We start from the raw sequence: 27,852 nt of genomic DNA, 5'->3' as shown, positions 1-27,852 counted from the left end.
GCCTATGGTTTTCTTCAAATATGCTCAGGGCCCAGGTAGGTTCTGGGCCCAGGCTGAACCAAGCAGGTTCCTGCCACTGACTGCTCCTCTATTCCTGTTTCCAGAGGCATCATGCAGATTAATATTGGGCCAGAGATGTGGGCAGAGCTGGTGAGAAGTGGCTTTCTCTCCTGTGGTCTCAGGATTATCTGCATTCCTGGGTGTTCAGCATTTTCTGCCCCGGGATTTGGGTGCAGGATTCCCGATGGCTTTAAACTCCCTTATACCATGTTTATATGTCCTGGGAGGTATTACAGAAAAATTAATGTTTATCCTATTAATTTGGTCAAAACTCTCATCGACAGAGTATAATTTAGAGGTAACTATATATTTGACAGCAAGCATACACAGTGGGTAATGTATGCATGATGAAGTTGAAATTCAGAGTTGGAAACACAGTGCATAGTGACTGTTTAAATGCCTGTGAATCTCAGTCTGACTGGGAAGTGATTTGATGCCCACTTTCCAAGAGAATGCAGAGATCCATCCCTCCCTGATAGCTGTGGGACTTCAGATGTTGACACTAATGATCAATAAAGAAGGTTCTTAAGAGTGAAGAGTTTGAGATTACTCCTTTATTGACCAGAATACATCCAATTTACTTGATAGTAACCAGATGCAGGTAGTCAATATATACATGCTATATCCTTATCAAAATAGAAAAGCAAATGAACAAAACAACAACAGATAAATAACAAATCTTCAAATGAATAGAAGGAAAACCAAATAACCAAAACAATTAAAAATTAACCAAACTTTAAAGAGAGGAATTGCACTAAGCATTTTTTGCTGCTCCTTTTGCAGAATAGACTTATATCCTGTGGCTTGCCTTGGAGACATAGTAGACAAGCAGTTAGTGATGGTAATAATCTTTTCAAGAGGAGTGGAAGTAGGTCTGTTTTGTTGGAGTGGGGTATTAAGGAAAAAGCCTACCAATACTGAGTATAAAGTATATTACAGACTTTGTCACAAAGTCTTTCCAATATTGTGAACTGATCTCCATGAAACTCTTCTGGATGACCCATCAGGACAAGTACAAATTTACACATGCACAGTCTTTCTGGATGACCAGCAGCTCTTGATTGATGTGCATCAGCACTTGTCTGAGTCCCTCAAAAAGTGTACACTTGCTGGGGAGAGGCAAGGTGAAAATACAGCGTATTCAATCCAAAGAAATCAAACTAAAGGAGGAAAATGCAGTCCACAATTGCTATGGACACTACAGATGAGACGCAATTGTGGTGTATTTGCTGTGCACACTTAGTTCTCCTCCTGTAGCTCTTCTCTCCAAGGGAGTTCTTGTCCTGGACTGTGTCATGTTCGAGTTTCTTCTGGAGAATTTCAGACCTAGTAGAGCAAGGGAAAAAGGTTTAGTGAGTGGTTGTCAATTCAGCTCTCCCTCTTACATCAGCTCTATTCAGTTGGACAATCCAGCATGACCTGTCAGCTGAGGTCAGTCCCTGCATCCCCAAGTGTCATAGAGTACCTGAGCTTGGATTCATATCTCACCTTTCAAACTGCTAGAATTAGAACTGTGGACTATGCACTGTACTGGGATTAAGAGAAAAATGAGCAGTTTTTCCCACTTGTCCAGGTATATGACATTGAATAATAACATTTTAGCTATGTCTGAATCTGAGTTCAAGAGAGGTATGAGCAACCTAGAATACCATGTGGATTCCTTCTGGAGAACATGCCCAGAATTGAGGTGAAATTTCTGATTATGTTAGCACTGAAGGAACCCGTCTAGTTTCCATTTGTAACCACTGTATCTGCAAATACACAGAGAAGCCATCTCACTTCAAATTCATGCTCACCACACAGATCCTGTAATCACTGAGAATGTGCTCCATGCAAATCTTCCCAGCGTACACGTGGACATTAAAGGTGATTGTGATGTAGAAACAGAACAGCACCCCTGTAAGTCTATGGCTAGTGTAAGGCAATTTGTGAGAGGACAGAAGAGAAAATGTCCTCAGATCTTTCCGGAGAGATCACAGGAAGAAAGGAGTAGAACATAGCAAGAAATACAGAGGATCATATATATTGTTTCATGGGCAAAATTCACATGAACTGTACCAGAACTATACTCTGAGTAGCTCTTTAACTGCCTGAGGCTGAAATCCAGGTGGGGTGGTCATCCACCCAAAAAGGGTATTTATATAGGGAAGGATATTCAAATGGCTTCTTCCAGCCTGTGTTCCTACCTGAACATTAATGCTTAATGTAAAGATTCCCCAGGATTCGCTGGAGGCATAAAAACAAATGTTGAGTGGGATATGTACATAGTGGCCAGAGCCTATAGACAGCTCAGTCAGTGATGTGCTGTCCTCCCATAAACCGTCATAGACTCAGGGTTCTTTCCCCATTAACAATCTGGCTTAGCAAGTCCCAAAGGCTGTGTAGAGCTGTCTTGTTGCTCAGCAAAGGATCATATGTTGGTGGTGGACTAGACTCTTGTTCTTGTTCACTCTTTCAGACTTTCCCCAAAGTGTGCAACTTCTTCTAATCGGAGCTGTCTTTACCATAGCCTGAGTGACTTCATGCCCAAAGCTAGAATCATAGGAAATCTCCATAACCAGGATCCAAATCAACAAATATTTCCCATAATGTGATTGTTCCACAGATAATTTGAATAAGTAAGTAAACGCTTGCATGGATTATCTCACACTGAATCAGAATCTATGGAAGGGCTCCATCGTATGGTACACTTTTACTCCTTGGCTGATGGACGTCTGGATAGATTCTCCTTCAAGGTTACTCTGGGACCACTACAACATTGATGCTCCCTAGTTGCAATGGCAATACCTACTCCTTGTTGTGGAATCACTAGGTTAACTAAAACTTCTTTTCCACTTTCTGAACATGGCTTCTCATAGGGCTACCTGTTCTTACACTGTCAGACCCATTTGAAGCTCATCATTTCTCCTAACCCATTGAGGCTGAAATTAACTGAGAGAAAATGATGTTGATCGACAGCACTTGCAGAATGCTACACAGATAACATAGAGGAGCGCTTTGGATTATCTGTGCACCTAAAGGGGTTCCTGAAACTGCCCTGTTCTTGCACCACAGCATAGCTATGGGACTTTTTCTGGATGACGATACAATTCCAAGCAACTCACATTCTCAATGAATAAAATCCAAGCCAAACTCCCAGGGGAAGTTGTAGTGTGCCAAGGTAGCTCGAAAGAAATGGTAGCAGGCAATGTGGAAAGCAACCTTGGAGAAGACACAGTGAGTGACATAACCTTCCAGTGGGCTTTCACAATTCACAATGAACAGAGAAGCAGAATAAACTCATGGATTTTTCTAGAGAAGCCTTGCCCTTACCTCCCAGTACTCCATTCCTTTGATGTGCTCCAAAGGATTTCAATACAGATCAGTAGTTTTGCCCCTAATCACTTGAAAATCTAACTTTACAGGTGTTTTTGTGTCCTCTTTTTGGGGGTTGCATTTCTAAAGGATTTTATTGTCCTGCTTCTACAGCATAACAAAAAGGGACCTGCAAGCTCTAAGTCTGTACCATTTGTTACCCCTGTGAAATATGACTCACTTGAACATATTTCCACTCCTCCCCCAGACTTCACAAGATGATTCATTCTGAAATTTTTGGAAAGAATAAATTAGTAATTTAAGTGTCCTTTTGCTGTACAGAGCTAGATGGAGATGCCAAATGACTGGGCAGCTCTATTTCATGTTTCATGGATGTAAAGTGAACGCTTAGAGTACTTTTCTCATGAAACTTGGAAATAGAGGGAAACACACGTTCAGTACTGCAAACACACACACACACACACACACATATACCCCCACACACACCACACACACGCACACACACACACACACACACACAAACACACACAAACACAGACAAACAGATACACACTCGCATGCACAAATGAAAACTTTGCTCTTATGCAGCACATTTCCTGTTGAGTGAGGAATTAGTGGGAACAATGCTGTGTACAATCTCTTAGACTCAAGCAAGATGTGCTGCCCTGGCCTGTACTCATTTCCACTTCAGGAAACCTTTCTATGCAGATACTTGCTGGTCCGACAAGTAAGTTACATGTTCTGCACAGATAGCCTAAACAACACAACATCAAATCCCCAAGAGAGAGATTTCTAGGAAAAGACTCCATCAAGCTCTATGCTGACTCATCATAGGCCCCTCACTAAAACTACCCTGTTTCCTTCATAGAAGACTTTGGAAGCATCAGAGAAGACAGTAACTCACGGTCAGTTACCAGGAACATTTATTTCATCATATTAGAGTTCCTGTGCTTTAAAACAACCTCAGTGTCAGTCAGAAAAAGGCTAAATAAATAACATACAGTGAATTTTCTGAAATGCAGCACTGTGTACAATATTGAGAGGGTATCTATCCTGAAAGAATGCAGTGCCCATGATATAGTCAGCAAAGCAATGTCAGCAGAGGGTTGCACTCTAGGATTCCATGCAATATCATGGTGAAGCCAATAAGACAATCCAGAATATTCCCCGGGGAATAACTCTGTTCAGGTAAAGTGAAGAAATCTAATCCTTATTTTTAAAATAGCAGAATGGTTTAAGAATGTGTTGAGACAAATAAGTGAGGGGGCTCATCTTGGAACTGGACGAATGATGCAAAGACTGCTGGCCAGCACAAAACAGGAAGCTTCATGTTTGTTGAGAGACCTAGGCTTAAAGGACTAAGTTAGATAATGACTGGACAAAACTGCATGTCATGAACTGGCCTCCCCGCATGCTCCCTAAGATGCAGGTCAGCACAGCAATGAACCTTTCTTGGTGAGAATTGGGGGTACATATGGATAACTTTGTTCTTGAAGTCTCAAGTCTCTCATGCCAACCCTCAGCCTTTGAGAAACCTTTTCCACATCCTTGCTCTTCTAAACAGCTTCAGGTTCTAAGGCCCAGTTATGAACTCTCCAGGAGCACTCAAATAAGACAGGACTGACATGCTGATACACAGGCTCTGTAGTTACCCAAGATCTATGAAGCATGAAGTCACCATCTTCATATACAGGGACTTGAGGGGAGGAAGAACAAAAGCCACCACAAATGACAATGAGAACCATTTCTTTGGCATTTCCACCAGGCTCTCCTCCTTGAAAACTACTTACTTCCTGAGTCTCACACGATCCCTGTAAAGAAAATGGGCTCTGGGCTTTTGCTTCATCCCTCAAAGCCCTGCTCTAGTCTAAAGAGGGGCTCCCACACAGCACCCTCCATACATGATGGCATGTAGTGCTGTGCCCTCAATGAAGTGCAGATTCTCGAAGAGCAGGAGCATTTGCTTTCGAAACATGCAGTTTCTTGAAAAGGGGCTATCTCCACAGAAAGCCTTGTAAACCATCACATGAATGAACACTTGGATGAGACCTAGGTCAGGACATGGATCAGTCAATAGACAGTTACATTGGTTTGTCTATGTTTATGGTAAGACCTGAGGACAACCTGACCCTGAGGCCTTACCCTACCTGCTGTTGCGTGGCACTGGGGTCACAGATGTTCATTCCGGCCTCTTCACAGAGCCTCTTTGTCTCCACAGAGGATGCTGGCAGTTCAGACTGCTCCACCAGCAGTTCTCTCTTCTCATTCAGCAAAATCTGTATATTGTTCTTCAATTGAGCTTGTTCACGCAGGAGCTGGGAGTGCCTGATGCTGAACCACAAACAAAAAATGGTAAATCCCAGCCAGCTTCTATCTGCCTGTCACTCCTGCAAGTACAATCATCCCTTCAAGGGTCCTCATCCTCAGAAATCCCCAGAATAGAGCCACACTATGCAGGTTAGCACCAATTAGAGGAGGTCAAATCCAGAATCCACATTCCACATGAATCAAAGTACTTCTGAAAATCCTGACACTAAGACGGTTTATATAAATCAAGGAAGAAGAGATGGTCCATAAGGGAGCTCGTATGTCCATGGTATGGTGAAACCATCTTCACATTGTGGGGAAAGCCCCTCTGAGGGGTAGTTGAAGACCCAATAGCTATAGACTCTTTCCATGTGTTTCTCATGGATCACAGATCTTTAAATCTCCTGTCAGAGTCCTAGAGATTCAGAGTTGATTGCTATTCCCATCATGGTGCAAACCTTTTCTATCTAGAGGAACTTTAACTGGGAAATATAACAATTGGAGTGTCTTCTACAAGTACGACAACTGAGTCCAAGAGCTACAAATCTAAGACCCTTGCCAGGAGGCAGCCTTCTTGTTAAGAGTCAGACACTACAGAACCAGAGCCCTGACTTTGGTTCAAAGTCATACAGGACAGAAGCATTCCCTGCCTAGTGCTGGGTTCTCATCTCGGTCAGCGACTCACCGGTAGGAACTGTTCACTTGTATGAGCTCCTTGTACCTCTCCATGGCATCACTTATTGAGTTGGTCATCATTTGCATAGCCATCATTCTCATCTCATGTTCAGATTGAAGGACTGGCAATTCGACATGCAGCCTGGGTTAGGTCATGGCCAAAGGAACAAATAATGTTTTGAACTCACGATTTCAGGATTAGGTGAAATGTAAATAAAAATATATAATAAAAAATTTCAAATTCAAGGAATGGTGGAAGGGAAGAAAATGGCAAACTCAAAATCCAGACCAAAACCCAACAGTGAGACTCAATCCACAGAAAATATTTCTATGTAAATAAGCAAACATTTGTTTTGAAATAAGGACTCCTTGGAATCCTGAGAGATATGGTTCTGCAAAGACTCACTATATAGGAGGGGGCAGTGCCTGAGAGCTGCCTGTTTGGGAATAACAACTGTCAAGACCACAGTGACCATTTCTAGGTCACAATGAACAATCCCTGGATAGTTAAAAAAATAAAAAAAAGCTAAAGATCAAAGCAGGGGAAACAAATTAGGTAAAATCAGACTGTTCTCTCTATTACTTAAACTCAGTATGTTCCACATACTTGCTCCTTCAAAGTATTTGTACTGGTTAAGTTTATTATCCTGGGCACAGGAAAACAGAGTCACGGTACCAGTTGGAGGGACCTGACCTTCAAGAGCTGGCCAGGTGAGCATGATGGAGTTGACTAGTTCAGGAAGAAGATTCCTCCAGTCTGTGCCACAGCTTTGGGCCCAAGAGAAAGCTGTGATGACATTTCTCTTGTTTTGAAAGCAGGTATACTCAATCCTTGGTTTCTATTGTTACATGAATTCCCGGAGGGCATAACTATGTTTGACAGGGAAGAGGATTTATAGCACCTCCTCCCCTCAGGAGAGTCCTGTGTGCCACCAAGGTATACAGAAGGAGCAAAGTGCTGTGTTGATCAATGTGGGCCTCCATGTACTCATCACTATCATGACCTGCAAAGTGTTGATCAAACAAATCCTCAGACCCCATCAAAGGTCCCAGACGTCCTGATCCAGAGTAAACCACCAACAAATACTGCCACATACATACACACCAACCCATATACAAACACATTTAGAATTCCAACTACATCCATGGAGGTGTCATAGAATCAGTGTATAATGAACAAATTCAGAGGAAAGAGTGATGACGTGCAGGCATTTCATTCACACACACAGTTGCAGCAAGTGTGACAAGGTCATTCTAGCTGTTGACAGAACCAATGCTAATCCAAGAGGCTCAGGGTCAAGTACAAAAGAGGTTGACCCTAAACACACAGCACCTAGCTTATCTCACAAGCAAATGCCTGCCAACTCTCCTTAAAATCCAGGATGAGAGGTGAAACTTTCTCGTGCTATGAGTAAATCTTGAGGTAGCAGAGAGAGAGAGCGCAAGACAGTGAACAGGTTACTGGGCATAATGACTACCTGTGGTCCCACTCATCATAGATATAAAGATCCAGGATTTGATAAAGTTCATCCCTCTCGAATTGACACTTCTGGATTTCAAATTTGAGTTCCTCCAGTTCCTTTAGACACTCCTCTTGCTTACTGATGACATTTTGGGATGATGCCTTCCTACCAAAACCTGTAGACAGACAAACCCAAGTGAATTTGCATATTTGATGGCCTATGGGCAGAAAAGAACATTCTGAATCCGAAAAGGAGGTTGAGGAAGGGGAAATGGTAGAGACTGGGTGAATCCCTGAAAGAGCAGAAAAGCTTTCTTAAAGGTTGATTCTTAAGCTATGTCCCTCTTCCCAACCTCTAATGCCATACACGTGCCACACTCACTATTAAACAACCCGCGGCACTGAAAGTCATAATATGACTGAGACATAAACATCTGCGACATTGTTATATCAGATGTGGTGCAGATAATCCTGGAGTTCATAATGACTTCATAATGTTTAGCACCATCAAGCTCTAACCAAGTGTGGTCCAGCCCAAAGTGTCTGAGAACTCAATTCATGACTAGGGGTGCATCCTTCCTTGTTCTCGCCATCACACACTTATGTAACCTACAGTAATCTAGAGGATGAAGCGCTTCAACTCCCAAACATGGATGGTCACATTGTTAATCTCACAGTGCCTCCTCCTGCCAATCATTGACACTCACATTTAAAAAGCTTCAAGAAAAGACAATGAAGTCTTACAACTTTATGGCTTTCTCTCAAATTAAAGATCTGGAACTCCTGACTCTTGGTTTGCCTTTGAAAAATCCCAAGGCTCCTGCTTGTAAGGCCTAGTCTTAGAAGGCACATCTCAAACCTACCTCCTTGAGGATGTTCCCCAACTCTGCCCACGACTCACCAAGCCTTCCCAAGAATGATTTCCTCCTTCCTGTTTCACTAGAGAGGGGGTCAGCTTCTCTCTGACCTGGTGCGGTCTCTCCTTGATCAACACTTTCCTTCCGAAATAGCCTGAGCAGCTGGCGAAACATGCCTGCTTGTGAACCCAAAGGGAACTGAAGTAATATCCCAAAGGCAGTTGGTGTCACCACAACACTGGTGACATCACAGAAGATTCTAGGGATCTCTTAGATACAATAGAGTGTCCAGTGAACGGCTTACTGGTGATGTCACTGGAAAATTCTATGGCCTACCTACTAACCAGCTCTCCCCACACTGATGAATTTCTGTGGGGACCCTTTCCTCCAGTCTCCCATGTGTCACTGGGAATACCATTTGGCAACCTCTATTTCAAAGCTACATATGTCTCTCTGCTTCATTAGTAGTCAACAATGCATTTGCTGGGGAGGGTTTCTTACAACCCTGAATTGGAGAACAGATTTTTCTTAGCACCCAAATCTCTAGGGACCAAGGAGGAGGGAGATTTTTCTTAAAAGTAAATCTAATACCAGAGACAATGCATGTGACATGTATTTCGATTTCTAAGCTTTTCCCTTTTTCTGGAGGCCAATATATTTCTTCTATACCTCTGAGTGTATAAAACCTGGAATTATTTGCTTACTGTGCAGTCCTTGAAAGCTGACATTGTTTCCATTTACATATCCATGTATTTTACAAAATCAATGGTCTATAATCCTATTTTTTTGCAATAAAAACTCCTTTTACTTGGGAACATAGGGATCAACTACAGGGCATATATAAAAGAATAAATTTCTGTCTGTTTTATATATTATGTAGGACATCCTCCCTTTCTCAAATATAACAAGACAATTAAATTGGACATCAGTGAGCAAATGTCAACCAGGACCTTGTGTTACTACTACATTGTAACTATATAGCCATCACTTCTCCAATATCCTTCTCCGTGAATAGACAAGTCTAGGCACGAGAATATTGGGGACTACAACATGATCTTTTACTTGTAGCAAACATAAGAATCCGGAGGACGAGAAGGGAGTGGAATGGCCTGAGTTCAGGTTGAACCTCAATTTTAATGGGTCCATACGTTCAAGAGGGAGTCTATTTGGCATTGTGATATATGGATTCTGTCTTCTTATCATAGGTGTTATAATAATTCAACATGAATGTGTGCTATAATGCCAGCCCACCTCAGAGATGTAAGAGTGAAAATCATGTCTGACCTTTCTGGGAAGAACTCTGCCTTTTACTGCCATCTGGAGTTATACAACATCAGTATACAAAGCTCAGGAGAGAAGGGTGCAGATGTGCGGGCCTTAGAAGTTGAGGGTCTTTGCTACTGATTAAGCCACTTGTTTTTCCTATGTAATTTTTCCCTTGCTCTTTTACTAATGGTGGCTGACTTCTTTCCTGGCCTGAGGTAAACTGGAGTCCAATCTTTTGGATTACAGAACCTTCTATTTTCGAGATGACAGTCCCACCAAGGGTCCTACTGCATACAGAAGGTATGAATAAGACTCAGGCTGGAGTAAGTTAAAAAGGTCTGTTACAACAAAGAACTGATTAAGAAAACAAGAGCCCAGCTGCTCATCAAGATCACAGTTGTATGAGATTAAGAAAATGTGAATAGGGCATCGGGTGAAAGATGAATTAATTAGGAGGTCATAGGCCTAGAAGGGTTATCCTTTGATCTCAGTGGAGCTGCCATTCTTTCTGCCATTCCTCCTTCTCTGCCACAGGACCAGAGACTTCCCCATACAAATGGCTGGCCTTGCCAAAAAGACCTGGCAGGGCTTCTCCCTGTAGAATAGGACATGTAGAGTCCTTGAGACTCACCAAGAGGTCTCCTCCACACAGGTTCCTTGTTGTCAAAGGGAAATGTTCCTGCAGAATCCTGCCATGGCAGCAGGAATTTCAACCTGGCTGCTCTTGGTCCAGCTCACTGGGTGCAGGCCTGAGGCCCAGGGGTATCTGGGGAAAGAAGTAGCAGGCACTACCTCACAGCTCTCTCTTTGTTGGATGCAACTGCTAGGACTGTGATAGAATTTTTGTTTCTTGTGTGTTTATTAGAAATACCTACAAAGCTGATTAAAGATGTAACATGCCTTCATACCCAGAGTGCAGAATGTTTTTACATCGTTGTTCTTCCTGTTTTATGTTTGGATTTTGTTTTTTAATCCCCTCAGGAAATTTCCCTGTGCTTAGAATGTTAAGCACATGCTCGGGAGGGATCGATTATTCAAGTTAGCCAAAGCTTTTGTTCTCACCATCACTCCACAGATGATGCCATTACTTACTTTGAAATAAGAAAACAGTTATAGAGAAGTAAATTAACCTGTAAGCTATCACAGAAGAAACACATCACGATTGTGGAGTGGCACCCCAGTATTTTGTATTTCCTAAGTTATTTTTATTTTAAACTTTTTTATTGGATTTTTTTGGGTACATTTCATCTTTTTTAAATCCTTAAAGGTATCTTTTATTCCTCTCCTCCCATTTACAAGGTGGAATTTCACATGTAATTGTTAGTCCAGATAGTTTGGTCAATGGCTTAGATATCACCTTGGCCTAGTTTCCTTGGCATAAGCTGAGTTCGAAGCAGACTCAAAGGTTCAGGACCAACAAATAATGAATTCCACTGCATCTGGATCCCTAGACTCACAGCCAGGAAGGGAGTGTATTTCCATTCACTATTTAAAAAAAAGATGCAGTTCATTAACATGTAAAAAATTTCTCAAGTATATTAAAGTGTTTACCATGGTCATACAGTTTTTCAAATACCTGGCATTCATCTTTTTCCAAAACCTAAAATTTCTTTCCTATTCACATTTTTTGATTATTTTTTGGTATTACTATCATTTTTTAAATTTCAGTTTTTTTAATAGATATATATGTTTTATTCAAACGTTATTCCCTTTCCCAGCTTTTGGTCCATAAGCCCCCCTGCCGTGCCCTCTCCCATATCTATGGTCCCCCAATCCACGCCACTTAGAAACCCCTTCCTGGACATTCCCCTGCACTCAGGGTCCAACCTTGTTAAGAACAAGGGCTTCCCCTTCCACAGGTGCCCCAACAAGGATATTCTCTCCTACATATGCAGTTGGATCCCTGGATCAGTCCATGTATAGTCTTTTGCTAGTGGTTTATTTGGTTGGCATTGCTGTTCATATGGGGTTGCAAGCCAATCAGCTCTTTGAATCCTTCTTCTAATTCCCATAAATGGCGTCCTGTTCTCAGTTCAGTAGTTTACTGCTAGCACTGACCTCTTTATTTGACATGCCCTGGATGTGTATCTCAGGGGAGATGTATATCCGGTCCCTTTCAGTAAGCACTTTTTAGCTTCATCAATCTTACCTAGTTTTGGTGGCTGTATACATATGGGCCACATGTGGGGCAGACTCTGAATGGCTGTTCCTTCAGTCTCTGCTTTAGATTTGGCCTCCATATCCCCTCCAAGGATATTTTTGTTCCCCATTTTAAGAAGGAGTGGGAGCATCTGCACTTTGGTCATCCTTCTTCTTGAGCTTCCTGAGATCTGTAGATTGCATCTTGGGTAATTTGAGGTTTTGGTCAATATCCACTTATCAATGAGTGCATACTGTCAACGAGGGGTGCTGAGAATCTGGAAGAGAATGAGGGACAAGAGATGTGAAGAAGGACTCCAAGACAAGAGTCTGATCAAGGCGACAATTTTATTTTTCCCCAAGGCTGAATTTGTACCGTAAAAAGGGTAACAGAGAGAAGAGAGAAGTAAGAAACATTTACCCACACAAAGGACACAATATTCGTGTGGTCAGGGAATCGGCTGATGTTGACAGGATGTCAGAAAGGTCACAGGTTTGTCATATCTATTAGTCAGCAGGATGATGGTTTTTCAGAATGGTTACAGGTCATGACATTGGGTATCTTAACGTCACACGTTATCATATGATTATTCATCTTGACCACCACATTTGTATTAGTCTTCTGCAGCTGGCTGGGGATTTTCCATGAACCCAGTCATACTTAATGCTAACCATAATAATAACATCAATAATGGAAGGCTTCAAGGCCATCGCTCCCAACAGCATACCAAGTGTGTTTTTCTGTGATTGGATTGCCTCACTGTGGATGATATTTTCTAGTTCTTTCCATTTGCCTATGAATTGAACGTAGTCATTGTTTTTGATAGCTGAGTGGTACTCCATTGTGTAGATGTACCACATTTTTCAAATCCAGTCTTCTGTTGAATGGCATCTGGGTTCATTCCAGCTTCTCGCTATTATGAATAAGGCTGCTATGAACATAGTGGATCATATGTGTTGTTGTATGTTGGAGCATCTTTTGGGTATATGCCCAGGACTGGTATAGCTGTGTGCTCAGGTAGTACAATTTCCAATTTTCCAGGAACGTTCAGACTGATTTCCAGAGTTCTTGTACCAGTTTGCAATCCCAGCAACAATGGACGAGTGTTCCTCTTTCTCCATATCCTCACCAGCATCTGTTGTCACCTGATTTTTTGATCTTAGACATCCTGACTGGTGTGAGGCGGATTCTTAGGGTTGCTTTGATTTGCATTTCCCTGATGACTAAGGATATTGAGCATTTCTTTAGGTGTTTTTCAGCTATTCTATATTCCTCAGCTGAGAATGTTTTCTTTAGCTCCAAACCCCATTTATTAACAGGGGTGTTTGGCTCTCTGTACTCTAACTTCTGTTTTGTGTAAACTTTGGATATAAGCCCTCCATCAGATGCAGGATTGGTAAAGATTTTTTCCCAATCTGTGGATTGCCGTTTTGTCCTGATGACACTGTCCTTTGCCTTACAGAAGCTTTTCAGTTTTATGAGGTCCCATTTGTCGATTCTCAATCTTAAAGCATAAGCCACTGGTATTTTGTTCAGGAAATTTTCCTTAGTGCTCATGTCTTCGAGACTCTTCCCTACTTTTTATCCATTACTTTTAGTGTATCTGGTTTGATGTGGAGGTCCTTGATCCACTTGGACTGAAGCTTTGTACAGGGTAATAAGAATGGGTCAACTTGCATTCTTCTACATGTTGACCTCCAGTTGACTCAGCACCATTTGTTAAAAATGCTCTCTTTCTTCCATTGGATGTTTTACCTCCTTTGTCAAAGATCAAATGACCATAGGTGTGTGGGTTCTTTTCTGTGTCTTAAATTATGTTCCACTGAGCTGCCTGTCTGTATGCCAATACCATAGAAACTATTGCTCTGTAATACTGCTTGAGGTCAGAGACGGTGATTCCCCCAGAAGTTCTTTTATTGTTGAGTATAGTTTTGCTATCCTGGGTTTTATTTTATACCAAATGACGGCAAATTGCACTTTCTACCTTTATAAAGAATTGAGTAGGAATATTGTTGGTGATGGCATTGAATCTGTAGATTGCCTTTGGCAAAATGGTCATTTTTTACCATATTCATCCTGCCAATCTATGAGCATGGGAGATCTTTCAATCTTCTGAGACCTTCTTCAATTTCTTCAGAGATTTGAAGTTCTTGTCATACAGATTTTTTACTTGCTTGGTTCAAGTAACAGCAAGTTATTTTATATTATTTGGGACTATTGTGAAGGGTGTCATTTCCCTAATTTCTTTCTCAGCCTGTTTACCCTTTGAGTAGAGGAAGACTACTGAATTGTTTGGGTTAATTTTATACTCGGACAGTTTGCTGAAGTTGTTGATCAGGTTAAGTAGATCCCTGGTAGAATTTTGGTGTTGCTTAAGTAGACTATCATATCATCTTCAAATATTAGTGTTTTGACTTCATCCCTTCTAATTTTTTCCCTTTGACCTACTTTCATTGTTTGATTGCTATGTCTAGGACGTTAAGTACCATATTGTACTTACGTAGGGAAAGAGTGGGCAGCCTTGTCTAGTCCCTGATTTTAGTGGGATTCCTTCAATTTTCTCAGTTTAGTTTGATGTTAGGTACAGGTTTGATGTATTTTGCATTTTCCTATATTTAGATTCAGGCCTTCAATTCCTGATCTTTCCAGGACTTTATTAATGAAAGGGTAACGAATTTTGTCAAATGATTTCTCAGCATCTAATGAAATGATCATGTGGTTTTGACTTTGTTTATATGATGAATTTCGTTGATGGACTTCCGTATATTAAACCATCCCTGCATCCTTGCCATGAGGCCTACTTGACCATGATGGATGATTGTTTTGATGTGTTCTTGGATTCAGTTTGCAAGAATTTTATTGAGCATTTTTGATCAATATTCATTAATCAAATAGGTCTGAATTTCTCTATCTTTGTTGTATCTTTGTGTGGTTTAGGTATAAGAGTAATTGTGGCTTCATAGAGGGAGTTTGGTAGTGCTCTGTCTGTTTCTATTTTGCGGAATAGTTTGGACAGTATTGGTATGAAGTCCTCTATGAAGGTCTGATAGAATTCTGCACTAAATCCATCTGGTCCTGGGCTCTTTTTGGATGGGAGATGTTTAATAGCAGTATCTATGTCTTTATGAGTTATGGGGTTGTTTCGATGGTTTATTTGTTCCTGATTTAACTGTGGTACCTGGTATCTGTATAGAAAATTGTCCATTTCCTCCACATTTTCCAGTTTTGTTGAATATATATTTTTGTAGTAGGATCTGACGATCTTTTTAATTTCTTCAGATTTTGTTGTTATGTCTCCCTTTTATTTCTGATTTTATTAATTTGGATGCACGCTCTGTGACCTCTGGTTAATATGGCTAAGTGTTTATGTATCTTTTTGATTTTCTCAAAGAACCAGCTCCTGGGTTTGCTGATTCTTTTGATACTCGGTTTTGTTTCTTCTTGTTTGATTTCAGCCCTGTGTTTGATTATTTCCTGCCTTCTACTCCTCTAGGGTTTATTTAATTTTTTCTAGAGCTTTTAGTTGTGCTGTCAAGCTGCTGACATATGCTCTCTCCTGTTTCTTTTTGCAGGCATACAGAGCTATGAGTTTTCCTCTTAGCGCTGCTTTTATTGTGTCCCATAAGTTTGGGTATGTTGTATCTTCATTTTCATTAAATTCTAAGAAGTCTTTAATTTCTTTCTTATGTCTCCAATGACAAAGTTGTCATTGACTTCAACTTCCATGTATATGTGGGCTTTCTATCTTATTTGTTGTTATTGATCAGCAGCCTTAGTCCATGGTTTTTTGATAGGATACATGGGATTATTTCTATCTTCCGGTATCTGTTGAGGCCGGTTTTGTGACCGATTATATGGTCAATTTGGAGAAGGTACCATGGGATGCTGAGAAGAAGGTATATCCTTTGGTTTTAGGGTGGAGTGTTCTATAAATATATGTTAAATCCATTTGTTTCATAACCTGTTAGTCTTTCTGTGTCTCTGTTTAATTTCTGTTTCCCTGATCTGTCCATTGATGAAAGTGGTGTGTTTAAGTCTCCTACTATTATTGTTTGTGGTGTAATGCATGATTTTTTTGAGCTTTCAAAAGGTTTCTCATTGTTTAAGGACACAACTGCTATATACTTGACAAATATAGCAATCAACCAGAATAGAAAGCATGTGACTGTTGGCCACATGAGGATGAGTTTCTTTCAAAGATCATCATGATTTTTGGTAAGATCTTCCTTGTGATTGGTGAAATGGCTTCTCACAAACATGGTCAAGTTGTCTAGAATCTCCTCCTTGGTCAGCATCTCATCCTTCTTTTTATCTGACTCATACACCAGATGCTGGGCCTCAGCCTGTGCATGGTCATAGTCCTGAGGGAGGATCCAATGGTGAATCTCATCCTAATCCAGTTTCCCATCCTTGTTCAGATCTGGGAAATCATTGAACTGCTCCCCAGACAAAACCCAGTCGGTCTCAGGGCAATTGTCCTCGTGAGAAAAAGATGTCCACAATGTACTCATCCTAGTCCACAAAACCATCCCCGTTCTTGTCAATATTCTCCAGCGTTTCCAGAACTACAATCTCCTTCATATGTTCTAAATCCTCTTAGTGCAGAAAAGCAATGAACCCGTCCTGAGTAGCTGTCAGGTCACCGTCAAGGCCTTAAACCTCCTCTCATCTCGTGGAGGCAACTTTTTAAAGTTGTGATGATCAGAGCTATCTTGGAATTCAGCAAGGTTTCCCAGGTAGTAGCCATAGGTAGCCTGCTTGTATTCTTCCCAGGAGATTTTTCATCTATGTCCCTATCATAATCCTTCCAGAGTTTAGCCACATTTTGGTTAATGTATCTTTTCTGTACCTGTTTGATCCAAACTTTCAGGTCTTCAGTAGTAACAAGGCTGTCTTCATCACTGTCAATTGGATCAACAATTTTCCCCAGCCTCTTCTGCTCTCGTCCAGGATTAGCTATCAAAGGTCTTGGAGTCCTCCTTGCCCAGGAAGAGCTCATGATCGTACAGGAAGCTGTGCTTATTCTCTGGTGGCCACTCGCCCTGCTCTGAATCGGGACAAACCATGTGCTCCTTGCTCATCATGCTCTTGGCATGAACGCCAGGACCAGTGCCAGCAGCAGCCCATGGAGTGTTCCAGGCTGACACCATGCACCACAGTCGCAATCAAAGGGAGGCAGCAGGGAAGTAGGGGCTCAGAGCAGCTTATCCGCTGTCCCTTCCCCAGAGAGGGCTTTTGTTACATTTCAAACGTTATCCGTTTTCCTGGTTTCCACAAAACCCCTTATAAAACCCCCTCCCCCTTCTACTGTGAGGGTGTTACCACACCCACCCAAACACCCAGGCCTATCTGCCTCCCTGTTCTGGTTTTCTCTACACTGGGGCATCAAGCCTTGACAAGACCAAGGGCTTCTCCTCCCATTTGTCCCCAAGAAGGCCATCCTCTTCTACATATGCAGCTGTAGCCATGGGTCTGTCCATGTGTACTCTTTCGATGGTGGTTTCGGTCCTGGGAGCTCTGGGTGTTTCTTAGTGTTGTTCTTATGGGACTGTAAACCCCTTCAGCTCCCTCAATCCTTTCTCTTACTCCTCCATTGGGGACCCTGCTCTCAGCTGAATGGTTGGCTGCAAGTATCTGCCTCTGTATTTGTCATGCTCTTTACCCCACTCTTTTGAGCAGATCACCACAGAGCAACGAAGATGTATTGTCTTGGCCTAATGATGTACAGACAAATAGATGATTTCTTAATTCTTATGATGGTTCTATAAGAATTCCTAAAATTAGATTAGTAATTTTAAGCTCCTTTATAATGGGACAGCTATTATGTTTTCTCTGGTAATCAAAATTGCATTGAGAACTCTTCCTTCTTAAACTTTCATGAGTGAATTGCTTCTGCAATACCAAGCAGGCACCTACAAATTAGAACCCATTCTAAGAGGGTATAAACCAATTAACAAAAGTTCATTAAAAGAGAACTAATGATTTACTATAGGTGCAAGGACTGAACGTAAATAATAGACTGGATTTGCCTATAGGCAATTTCACTTATTCTTTTCTCATAAAAATTACAGCTTTTAACTCTCCATGAACATGCAGAGCCAGTGACAGATGGTGACAGTTTATCCTGATGATTACTCTTCATGGATATGCATGTAAACATTCTCTGTCGTAAACTGATTATCCAACTTATGATTTGAATTCCTGTGCAAACTTGTGGTGACTTTTCACCATGTGATGCTGTGTTCAGAAAGATATACAAATGCTGAGGACAAAGAGAGAGAAAGCTTTTTAGACAGAACTGAACTGAAGAGAACAGAACTCAAGAAGAACTTAGAAATAAAGGCATAGCGTTGAGAGTAAGGCATTGAGAGTAAGGAAATTATTGTGTCATAAGAGCAAGAGGAAAGGAGATAAGAAGAAGAGAGCAAGGAGAACCTTATAAGTCAAACTTTATGGAGGCAAACCTTTGTAGAAATTCTAGGAAAACGGAAGAACTTATAAATAAAGGTTAAAATCACTACTCTTCAGTCTTCAGCCTGGCTCACTGGCTAGCCTGTGCTCTTCAGTCAGGCTCACTGGCTAGCCTCTGCTCTTCAGTCAGGCTCACTGTCTAGCCTGTGCTCTTCAGCCTGGCTCACTGTCTAGCCTCTGCTCTTCAGTCAGACTCATTGGCTAGCCTCTGCTCTTCAGTCAGGGTCACTGGCTAGCCTCTGTTCTTCAGCCTGGCTCACTGGCTAACCTGTGCTCTTCAGTCAGGCTCACTGGCTACCCTCTGTTCTTCAGTCAGCCTCACTGGCTAGCCTCTGCTCTTCAGTCAGGCTCACTGGCTAGCCTGTGCTCTTTAGTCAGGCTCACTGTCTACCCTGTGCTCTTCAGTCAGGTTCCCTGGCTAGCCTCTGCTCTTCAGTCAGGCTCACTGGCTAGCCTCTGCTCTTCAGTTAGGCTCACTGACTAGCCTCTGCTCTTCAGTCAGGCTCACTGGCTAGCCTCTGCTCTTCAGCCTGGCTCACTGGCTAGCCTCTGCTCTTCAGTAAGACTCACAGGCTAGCCTGTGCTCTTCAGCCTGGCTCACTGCCTAGACTCTGCTTTTCAGCTGGGCTCACTGGCTAGCCTCTGCTCTTCAGTCAGACTCACAGGCTAGCCTGTGCTCTTCAGCCTGGCTCACTGCCTAGACTCTGCTTTTCAGCCTGGCTCACTGGCTAGCCTCTGCTCTTCAGTCAGGCTCACTGGCTAGCCTCTGCTCTTCAGCTAGGCTCACTGGCTAGCCTCTGCTCTTCAGCTTGGCTCACTGGCTAGCCTCTGCTCTTCAGTCAGGTTCACTGTCTAGCCTCTGCTATTCAGTTAGGCTCACTGGCTAGACTCTGCTTCTCAGCTGGGCTCACTGGCCTATGGGGCCCTAGCATATCGCTTAACCATCTGCTCATGACTGCCTGACCACACTGACCACCTGACCGGTCGCCCTGACTTCTTAAAGTCATTCTCTAGAAAGAGCACAAGAAACCAAAGAGAAACACCACAGCAAACTTTTCCCATGGGCTCTGCTTTAACCTTAAGTGCTTTCATTATTTCTTTAAAAGAGTGAAATATAATTTCGGCTATTCATATGGCCAAGAGAGCTGTGCAGTAGTCATTGCTTTAGGGAATTTGGTGCTAAATCAAAAGATTCCTTTATTCTCTCACGATGTTATCTGTATGCTGTAAGATGTATGTTTGAAAACACAACACCAAATTCCTAAAATCTAGATGTTTTAAGACATCAGCTCATGGAGAAACATAACTGCCTCCTATCTAGACTGGGCTTTTTTGCTATACTGCAGGTACAATCAATTTTCCACACTACTTCCATAATTTTCAAGAATGATTAAGAGAAAAATAAGTTGAACATAATGGCCAGAAAGGGGGTTCTGTCAAGTTGTCTTATGTGGGACAAGATACCAAAGTATGATGGTAAACCTAAAACCACCTGTTCCCAAAACTAACAGAACTTACAGATAATACATACTTTCTTATCATTCCTCCTCCCCAATGATCAGTGATTTAATGAGCACCTACTACGATCCTAGCATAGTGCATCTAAGTGTGTAATGGTGATTAAAAAACTTAATAAAAAGCCTCATTAAGGAATAAAGAAAAATGAAACATAACTTTGAAACTCAGAATTCAATATAAGCAAAACCACCACCATTTCTTCAACTGGTGATTTCTGAAAACTTCATCATTTTTTCCATGGGCTTCTATAGTAATGATACTGAGTCTTGATTTGGTAAATCACAAAAAGCAAGTCACACTTCTTTCTTGGCTCCCTCAACTGTCAAAGGGAACAACACTGTTGCTGTCCATTGTGCTTCCCTATCAATCCTTTTATGGATGGTAATGAATTCCAGTCTTTTCAATGTGAAAACAGGCCACCACTTGAGGGCAAAGGTTATTAAAATTACCCAAACCGGTATATTCTCTAAAATTTTCACATAGCATTTTACTGATATCACAATGTAAATTCACCACAAATATTTAACCAATGAAAATATTGAATAGCTCTGCAAATAGGAGCGATAATCATATATACTTGAAAACAACTATTATGGAAACAAAGGACGTACTAGGAGAAAAGATACATCACTAAAAGCTACACAAGCAGCAAAAAAGACACTACATTTCTTGGTTTAAAAGTTAGATGATACACTTGATCTTTAAAGACAGGCAATGTACTTGATCTTTAATCCCTTCAACTGTGCCCTGTCCACATAGAAACTGCAGTAGATGACAATCTTTTGTAAGATTTATTTATTTATATGTGAGACAATGCAGCTGTCTTCAGACACACCAGAAGAGGGCATCAGTACTCATTACAGATGGTTGTGAGCCACCATGTGGTTGCTGGCATTTGAACTTAGGACCTCTGGAAGAACACTTTGTGTTCTTATCCACTGAGCCATCTCTCCAGCCCTCACAATGGACTCTTACACAGCATCACAGTGGTCTATTTCACTAGATGGCTCCAGGGTGATAACAGAGAAACTTTCACAGTTCCTGAGCACTTCTGAGTTCAAACACCACCAGTGCCCACTCTGTGCTGTTGGCACATTCTGACCTTCTCCTAAGGGTTGTCAGCCACAAAAGGGACGGGTTAGCACCAGACAGCATTCACTGCCCTATCCTAAAAACCCCCTCGATTCTGAAAAAGCCACATTCCATGCTTGCTCCATATTTGAGGAAGCCAAATGTTGATCTGGCTCAAGGCTCTTCTTTTCTTAGCTCATCAACTTTCTTTTTCCACTTCTTGTCACAAGAAGTATTTTTTTTTTTATGCTGCAACTACACTGCAATGTGTGAAGGAAACCAACATCAACTCTGGGTGTCACCTCTTGAAATTTAAAATTCACAAAACAATTCATGGCTTTCTAATCAGCACCATGGAAAATAAACAAAAACAAGAAAACCATTCCAAAGGAACTTGCTGATCTGGAGGCCTGCTTATAGCAGGTAGGAAAGAATTAAATTATGCAGAACTGTAATCTCTCAGAGCTTTGGAGGCTAAAAAAGAGGAAATCTCTTTATGTTCCCTTTCTCCGAGTAATTGAAGGAGTGTATTTTACATCCTCCAAATACAATCTCTTGCAAGGGGCAACCAATTTCAAAGTAGATCAGAAGAAATCTATTAAATAATACATTCATTGCCTGAGGTTTTAAGAAAATATTTTCCCACGATCCCAGTCCTTTAACAGCACACTCCAGATTACCTCTCCACTCTTTCCCAATGCCATGGGCTTTCCAATCCCTACTTCAGCTCTCCATACATCCCTGAACCCTCCCTTCCCCTACCCAATGGGCTCACTTTGCATAGCCTCCTTCTGCCACTGCTTTCCCAGGACAGGGGGAAGGGGGGTGGGGGGGCAGGGCCAGAACCAGGCAAGTAGGGACGCTGGTCTCCTACCTACCTTGATTCTGCTGCTCTGGCGGTGCAGCCCGCCCTGCTTGCTGCTTGCTGTCCCTGGGGACCAGACCGAGGTCCGGCTAGGGGTCCGGGCAAGCGCCAGGCCTCGAGGTCCCCTGGCAGGGCTGGCCTGGGCTTCTTCCCTGGACACTGCGAGGCTGCAGTCTCTGTTGGAAACCCCGCCACTGTCATAGCGCGCCTGCCCCAGGCGGAGCTGACCCCCAAAGCCGCTAAGGTCCCCGTCCCTGGTCTCTTCTTCTGCTTTTTCTTTTCTTTTTTTCTTTCTCTTTTTGTTCGCGACGTGGCGCCTGCGAAGAGCTCGTCTCCAGGAAGGAGGACATCTTGCAGGCAGAATCACCTCTGGGCCCTGCCGTGGTCGGAGAGGGAGAGAGAGGCGTCAGCTTGGGCGGCGGCGCCCGGCTGCCGGCACCTGCGGAAGGAACACTCGCCCAGGCACACGCGCTGCTGCCGGCGCCAAATATAACGCGCGCGCCCCGTCCCCTCAAGCCCCGCGCTCACCCACGAGCTCCGCGTGCCCTGAGGCCCGGCTCGGGCGCGGTCGAACGGCGGGGTGGGAAGGACGCGTGTGCCCACTCCGTGGGGCAGACAACGGGGCGAGGCGCGACACCGGGAGGCCTGTGGTGCGGAGCTCCGGGCTCCGTCCAGGCGGGTCAGTCCCCTCTCAGGGCTCTGAGGAGGCGCAGGGCGGCTTCTGCGGCCCCCAGGCCCAGCGTGACCTAACTGTGGCCATAGCCTCAGGAGCTTCCAGCTGCCCCAGGCTCGAGGCTTGGGCAGGGCGATTGTGGTTGCCACTCTCCTAGGCTGGCTCAGCAGGGCGCAAGCCACCACCTGCTGTCCTCACCTGAAGGCATCCTGATAGCCCACATCCAGCAGGCGAGCCTCAGGGCACAGGGCCATGGTCTTGGGTCTGCACCTTGTTGCCAGCCCCTCACACATATGGCAGCATCACACATATGGCTCCTTCTACCAACCGCCAATAATTACCATTTGGACATTCCATCACAGTGTTCTCAAGAAGAAAGATGCAAACAAACACGAAAAGAATGAAATTTAGAATCTTTTTTATCAGGTTGGAGAGATGGCTTGGTGGTTAAGAGCGCTGCTTCTCCAGTGCTCCCAAGTTCAATTCCCAGCAACTACATGGTGACCGACAACTATCAGTAGTGGGATCCAATGCCCTCTTCTGTCTGAAACTCTCTTCTGACATGCAGGCACACTCGCAAACAGAGTGCTCATGTACATAAATAAATAAATCTTTAAAAATAAAACCTTCTAATCAGTTAATGTATCTACATCTAGAAGCTAGAAAAGGGTCACAGCAATATTAAAAATAATTCAGAAATGGTAAAGGGATGTACGAGAGTCACAAAATTCACTGGGCAAGATGGTGTATGCCTGGAATCCCAACACTCACAAGGCTGAGGTAGGTGGATTGCCTTGAGTTCAAGTCTAGACTAAAGTGTGAGACCTTGTATTAGAAAACAAAACAATTGGGGAGGGGATGGAGAGAGAGACAGAGAAAGACGGAGAGGGAGACAGAGACAGAGAGCCAGCGCCAGAGAGAGACAGAGACAGAGAGAGAGAGAGAGACAGAGACAGAGAGAGACCTCGATGTCATTTCCTGCACTGATGACAAGCTACTGAAGAATGTGAATGTCTCCTACCAAACACTGAGATAATGCCAATGATAGAATGGGTTTCTTATTAAGATATCATAAAATGTAGATGGAAAAGTAAAGGAATGTATAAAAATAAAAGAGAAATCCTAAATTTGGAAAGCCTAAATTTAGAAGACTGTATAAGTTTAAGTCATAGGGGAGGGGATGAGACGATGTGGGGGAGAGAATAATCAGAATAAATTATATATGTGTATGAAAATGTTAACTAAGAGCAACCAATGAAAAGAGAAAAGCAGGTTTATTTTACGATGAAATTGAGTTCCCATATGACACTATATAACATTTTTGATTATATGAATTATCTGCAATAAAAAAAATCAATTGTTATTAAAGATGTGGTTGTGTTCATATTAATTTCAAGTGTTTCAAATTCTTTTTTATTTGCTTATTCATTGATTGATTTTTTTAAGATAGGGTTTTCCTATGTAGACCAGGTTGACTCAAAAAAGAGATGCACCTGCCTATGCCTTCAAAGAGTTAGGATCAAAAGTGTATACACACACATGAAATTTACATTCTTAAAGTCATAAAAAATTACAGCTATCAACTTGGTACAATTATTGAACAGTGATCAAGTGAATAGAAATATCAGAAACACATGTAAGGCATTAGGTTACTGTTTTTAAAAGGATCTTGAGCAGCATATATAATTCAAATCATCCAGGAGATACATTGTGAAAAAAACATGAAACTGGGTAAAGATGATTTAAATTTTTTTAATCTATTAAAAATTTTAAAGTGCATTCGATATGAAAGCTCTAAGTGATATACTTCACACTTTTGCTTATATACCATCTTCAATTTTATGTGCATTCTGCAAATACTGTCCATGTTTATTCAGGCTCTTAATATTTCCCCATGACTGATAACATTCACAGAAATCATATTGAGCAAACTGTATATGTTGACGTATAATAGAATTGTATTCTACACAGTATAGCATAGAAATATGTATACATAACTTCCCATATGTGTGTATATACATATGTAAATGGCTCAAGAAAATGAATATCACATTATCATTGTGGTATTATTGTCATCAAAATCCTGAGAACATTGAAATGGCATCAAATAGTGACCAGATCGGCAAAAAAATCCACAAAATAAAACTCATATAAAGAATCTAACAATACTAGCAAAAGATGCAAAAATATTAAAGTCTCAATGAAATAAAAAGCCCAGATAAAATATTGTATAATATTTTCTCAACTCTAGGATAATGTATTTTTGTAAAACTATCAATAAAAGGCCTGAATTTTGAAGAAATCAAAAGTAGTACAGTATAATTATGCAGTGGTCAATATTGATGCATACGATTTTTACATAACTGCATAAACTGTCTTTCTTTTGTTCTGTGGTCTACCGTCGAACTCGGATAGATTTATTGGGAACCATTACATTGTAGACTTAAACTGGATTAATTTCGGGGTGAGTAAGTCAAATTTTGGTAAAGTTGCTTTAAAAATAAACCGTTGGATATTAGTACAGCAAGTAATTCTCCCTGAAGGAAAAACCAGACACCAAGAACCTAGACCACTGCTGTCCATGAGAAATTTGTAGATGATAGAAATATTCTATATCTGCAGTGTTTCTGGCTATGGATTCTGGCTGGCTGTTTGCCTCCTGGTTTGCCTGCTGTGACTAAAGAGGCAGATTTTAGTTCTAAGTTTAGTTCATCTCAAATAGCCATGTGTGACCAGTGGATGCCATTTGAACAGTGTAGCCACAGAAAACTGAAGCAGTGTAACCAAAGACTCACCTAGGAGTCAGTTGACCTCCTAGAAGGTGACTTGGGAAAACGTTGGCAATGATAGCCACTACTTAACTACTAAATATATTGACTCATCAGTCCCAAAGACAACTCTGTGAATTAAACACTCGTTATCATCCTCACTGTGCAGATAAGGGAATTGAGTCACACAAAGGTAAAATAACTTCTCCAGGGTTGAACATCTAACGGGTGTGAGAGCCAAGCTTTGAGTCCAACTACAAAGTAGATCGGCATATAATGGGTTGGTCTGTGCTGCTGTATATTCAAATGCTAAATTCTGTACCCTAACGCCTGGTTGCTCCAAGACAAGGAGATCCTCATGTATACCAGATTTTTTTTTTTTTGCCTCCTATGTTATCCCTGATTGGTTAATAAAATCCTTACAACAAGGGCTGTGCAGAAGAGAGGGGACAGAGCAAAGTTTCCCTGGGCCTGGGGACTCAGGCAGGGTCCACGAGGAGAGGGAAAAGACATGGAGGAGAAGGAAGGAGACACCACCCCATAGGGCAGGTGGATCGTGAGTGTATTACCATGAGGGCCAGCCTGTCAGAACAGGAGTGACCCAGGCAGAGCATGGCAAGCAATACCTCGGGGTTATGGACAGGGAAGCAGAAAAAATAGCACAGAGGGTTGATTTCTGCCCAGCTCTAATACTTTAAGGCTTATTATAAATCTAAAAGTTTTGTGTCTTTTATTTGGGAACTAAATTATCTACGGTGGGGTAGAAACCCCCTAATAATATTTACTGTAGCAATGGCCACTCAATTATTATGGTATTTTAAATATAACACACATTGAATCTCACAATTCAGGTGCAAGGCTTTTTATGTTTCCAATGTTACTGTACACCTGAGATCATGTCTAGGTATAGAGACAGAACATGGCAGAAATACCTAGAACATTTTAAGGTCACCACACCAACCAAATGAAAGCCAGAGGCTATACAGACTATGATGGATGAGGAGAAGGCTTAGTGCTCTCTGGAGTCCCCTTCCCTAGACTTGGGATAAGACTACCAGTAAGCCAAGACCATATTCCTCTGTCATTTCTCACAGAGCCAGGGGTAGACCCACATATATGATTTCTTTGCCTGCAGTGTATTTTTCCAAGCGCTGCCCTTTTTGAGGTCTTGGCAAAGGTAAGCACCATCAGTGGAAGGACAGCATATAAATTCTGTATAACTCTGCTCTGACAGCATGTAGCACAATCCTATCAAGTACTGGAAGCTTTGCTGGAAAGATTAATCAACCTCTAGGATCAAAAGGCAGCAACCTGAGGGCCACATAGCTGTAAATCAAGTCTGAAACCATATCCCAGTATGGAAGTTCATCCTTGGATCTCATGTCAAAGAGCATTAGCATCCAAAAGAAAAACGAAACTGAAATGGAAAGGGGATGGGTAATGAACTCATGGCAAGGATATCTAAGTCATGTGGAAAGATCCCAGTGCAAAGACATCTAGCAAAGACACATGTCCACGAAGCTTTCACCAAGAATCCTCATTCTGTGTTCTAAAATACTATATATACACACACACAGTGAATACTCATTTATGGTCAGCTATGGGGATTGATTCTCTGGGAACCTGACTTTGAGATAGAGATAGATGTATAAAGGTGTTTGACAGGTGCTCTTGGGGACCATGGCTGTGACAAAGAGGAGAGAAGAGAATAGGGTGGAGAGCACTCTGGCTCTAATGCAATCACAAGGGTATGCAGGCAGCCCTGTGTAGGGCTCAGGAGCTGGCCTGACCCTGAAGTCTTAGCCTGCACTGGACAAGCAGGAGGCCCCACCTTAAAGTCCCCATTGGCTAAGGACGAGGTTCCTGGTCAGAACCTAGTTACCACATTGTAACCACATAGCCATCCATTCTCCAATATCATTCTTCCTGAATTTCCAAGTCCAATCATGAGGATATTTGGGGCTACACTCTGATCTTTTACTCAGAGCAAACATAAAAATCAGCTGGATGGGCAGGGAGTGGAATGGCCTAAGGTTAGGCTAAACCTCAATTTTAATGGTTTCATAAGTTCAGGAGGGAGTCCATGTGGCATTGTCATCTGTGGCTTCTGTGTCCTCATCCCGGGTGTGCTGACTCTGTGAAATGATGCCACCTCACCTCACAGATGTCAGGGTGAAAATCATGTATGATTGTTTCTGGAAAGAACTCTGCCTTTTCCTACCATCTGGAGTTGTACAACATCACTATGCACAGCTCATAAGAGAGGGGTGGAGATTGTGGAGGCCTTAGAAGTTGAGGATCATTTCTGACTAAGGCGCATATTTTTTCCTATGTAATTTTCCCCTTGCTCTTTCCCTAATGATGGTTGACTTCATTCCTGGCCTGAAGTAAACTGGATTCCAAG

At 42.2% G+C, this 27,852-nt stretch overlaps 1 protein-coding gene and 1 pseudogene across 5 annotated transcripts; both read right to left on the bottom strand.

The window, feature by feature from the left end:
- Positions 1-599: 599 nt before the first annotated feature.
- On the bottom strand, positions 600-22,492 carry LOC134480543 (uncharacterized). Of its 5 annotated transcripts, XM_087568922.1 has the most exons (7): positions 22,021-22,050; positions 12,092-12,359; positions 10,574-10,708; positions 7,836-7,995; positions 6,368-6,499; positions 5,523-5,706; positions 600-1,386 (listed from the first exon to the last, which is right to left on the bottom strand). In XM_087568922.1, exons 5-7 carry the CDS (start codon positions 6,457-6,459, stop codon positions 1,381-1,383), a joined length of 282 nt encoding a protein of 93 aa, XP_087425048.1. In that variant the 5' UTR covers positions 6,460-6,499; positions 7,836-7,995; positions 10,574-10,708; positions 12,092-12,359; positions 22,021-22,050; the 3' UTR covers positions 600-1,380. The 5 variants fall into 5 exon arrangements, with proteins under 5 accessions (XP_087425048.1, XP_087425046.1, XP_087425049.1 ...); XM_087568920.1 differs by lacking the exon at positions 10,574-10,708 and having other exon boundaries at positions 22,021-22,203; XM_087568923.1 differs by lacking the exons at positions 10,574-10,708; positions 12,092-12,359 and having other exon boundaries at positions 22,021-22,492.
- On the bottom strand, positions 16,276-17,232 carry LOC148003602 (reticulocalbin-1 pseudogene; annotated as a pseudogene).
- Positions 22,493-27,852: the final 5,360 nt, after the last annotated feature.

This window comes from Rattus norvegicus, chromosome 9 (genome assembly GCF_021556685.1).
Source record: "Rattus norvegicus strain SHRSP/BbbUtx chromosome 9, alternate assembly SHRSP_T2T, whole genome shotgun sequence".
Taxonomy (NCBI): domain Eukaryota; kingdom Metazoa; phylum Chordata; class Mammalia; order Rodentia; family Muridae; genus Rattus; species Rattus norvegicus.
This window is presented reverse-complemented; position numbering and strand designations above follow the sequence as displayed.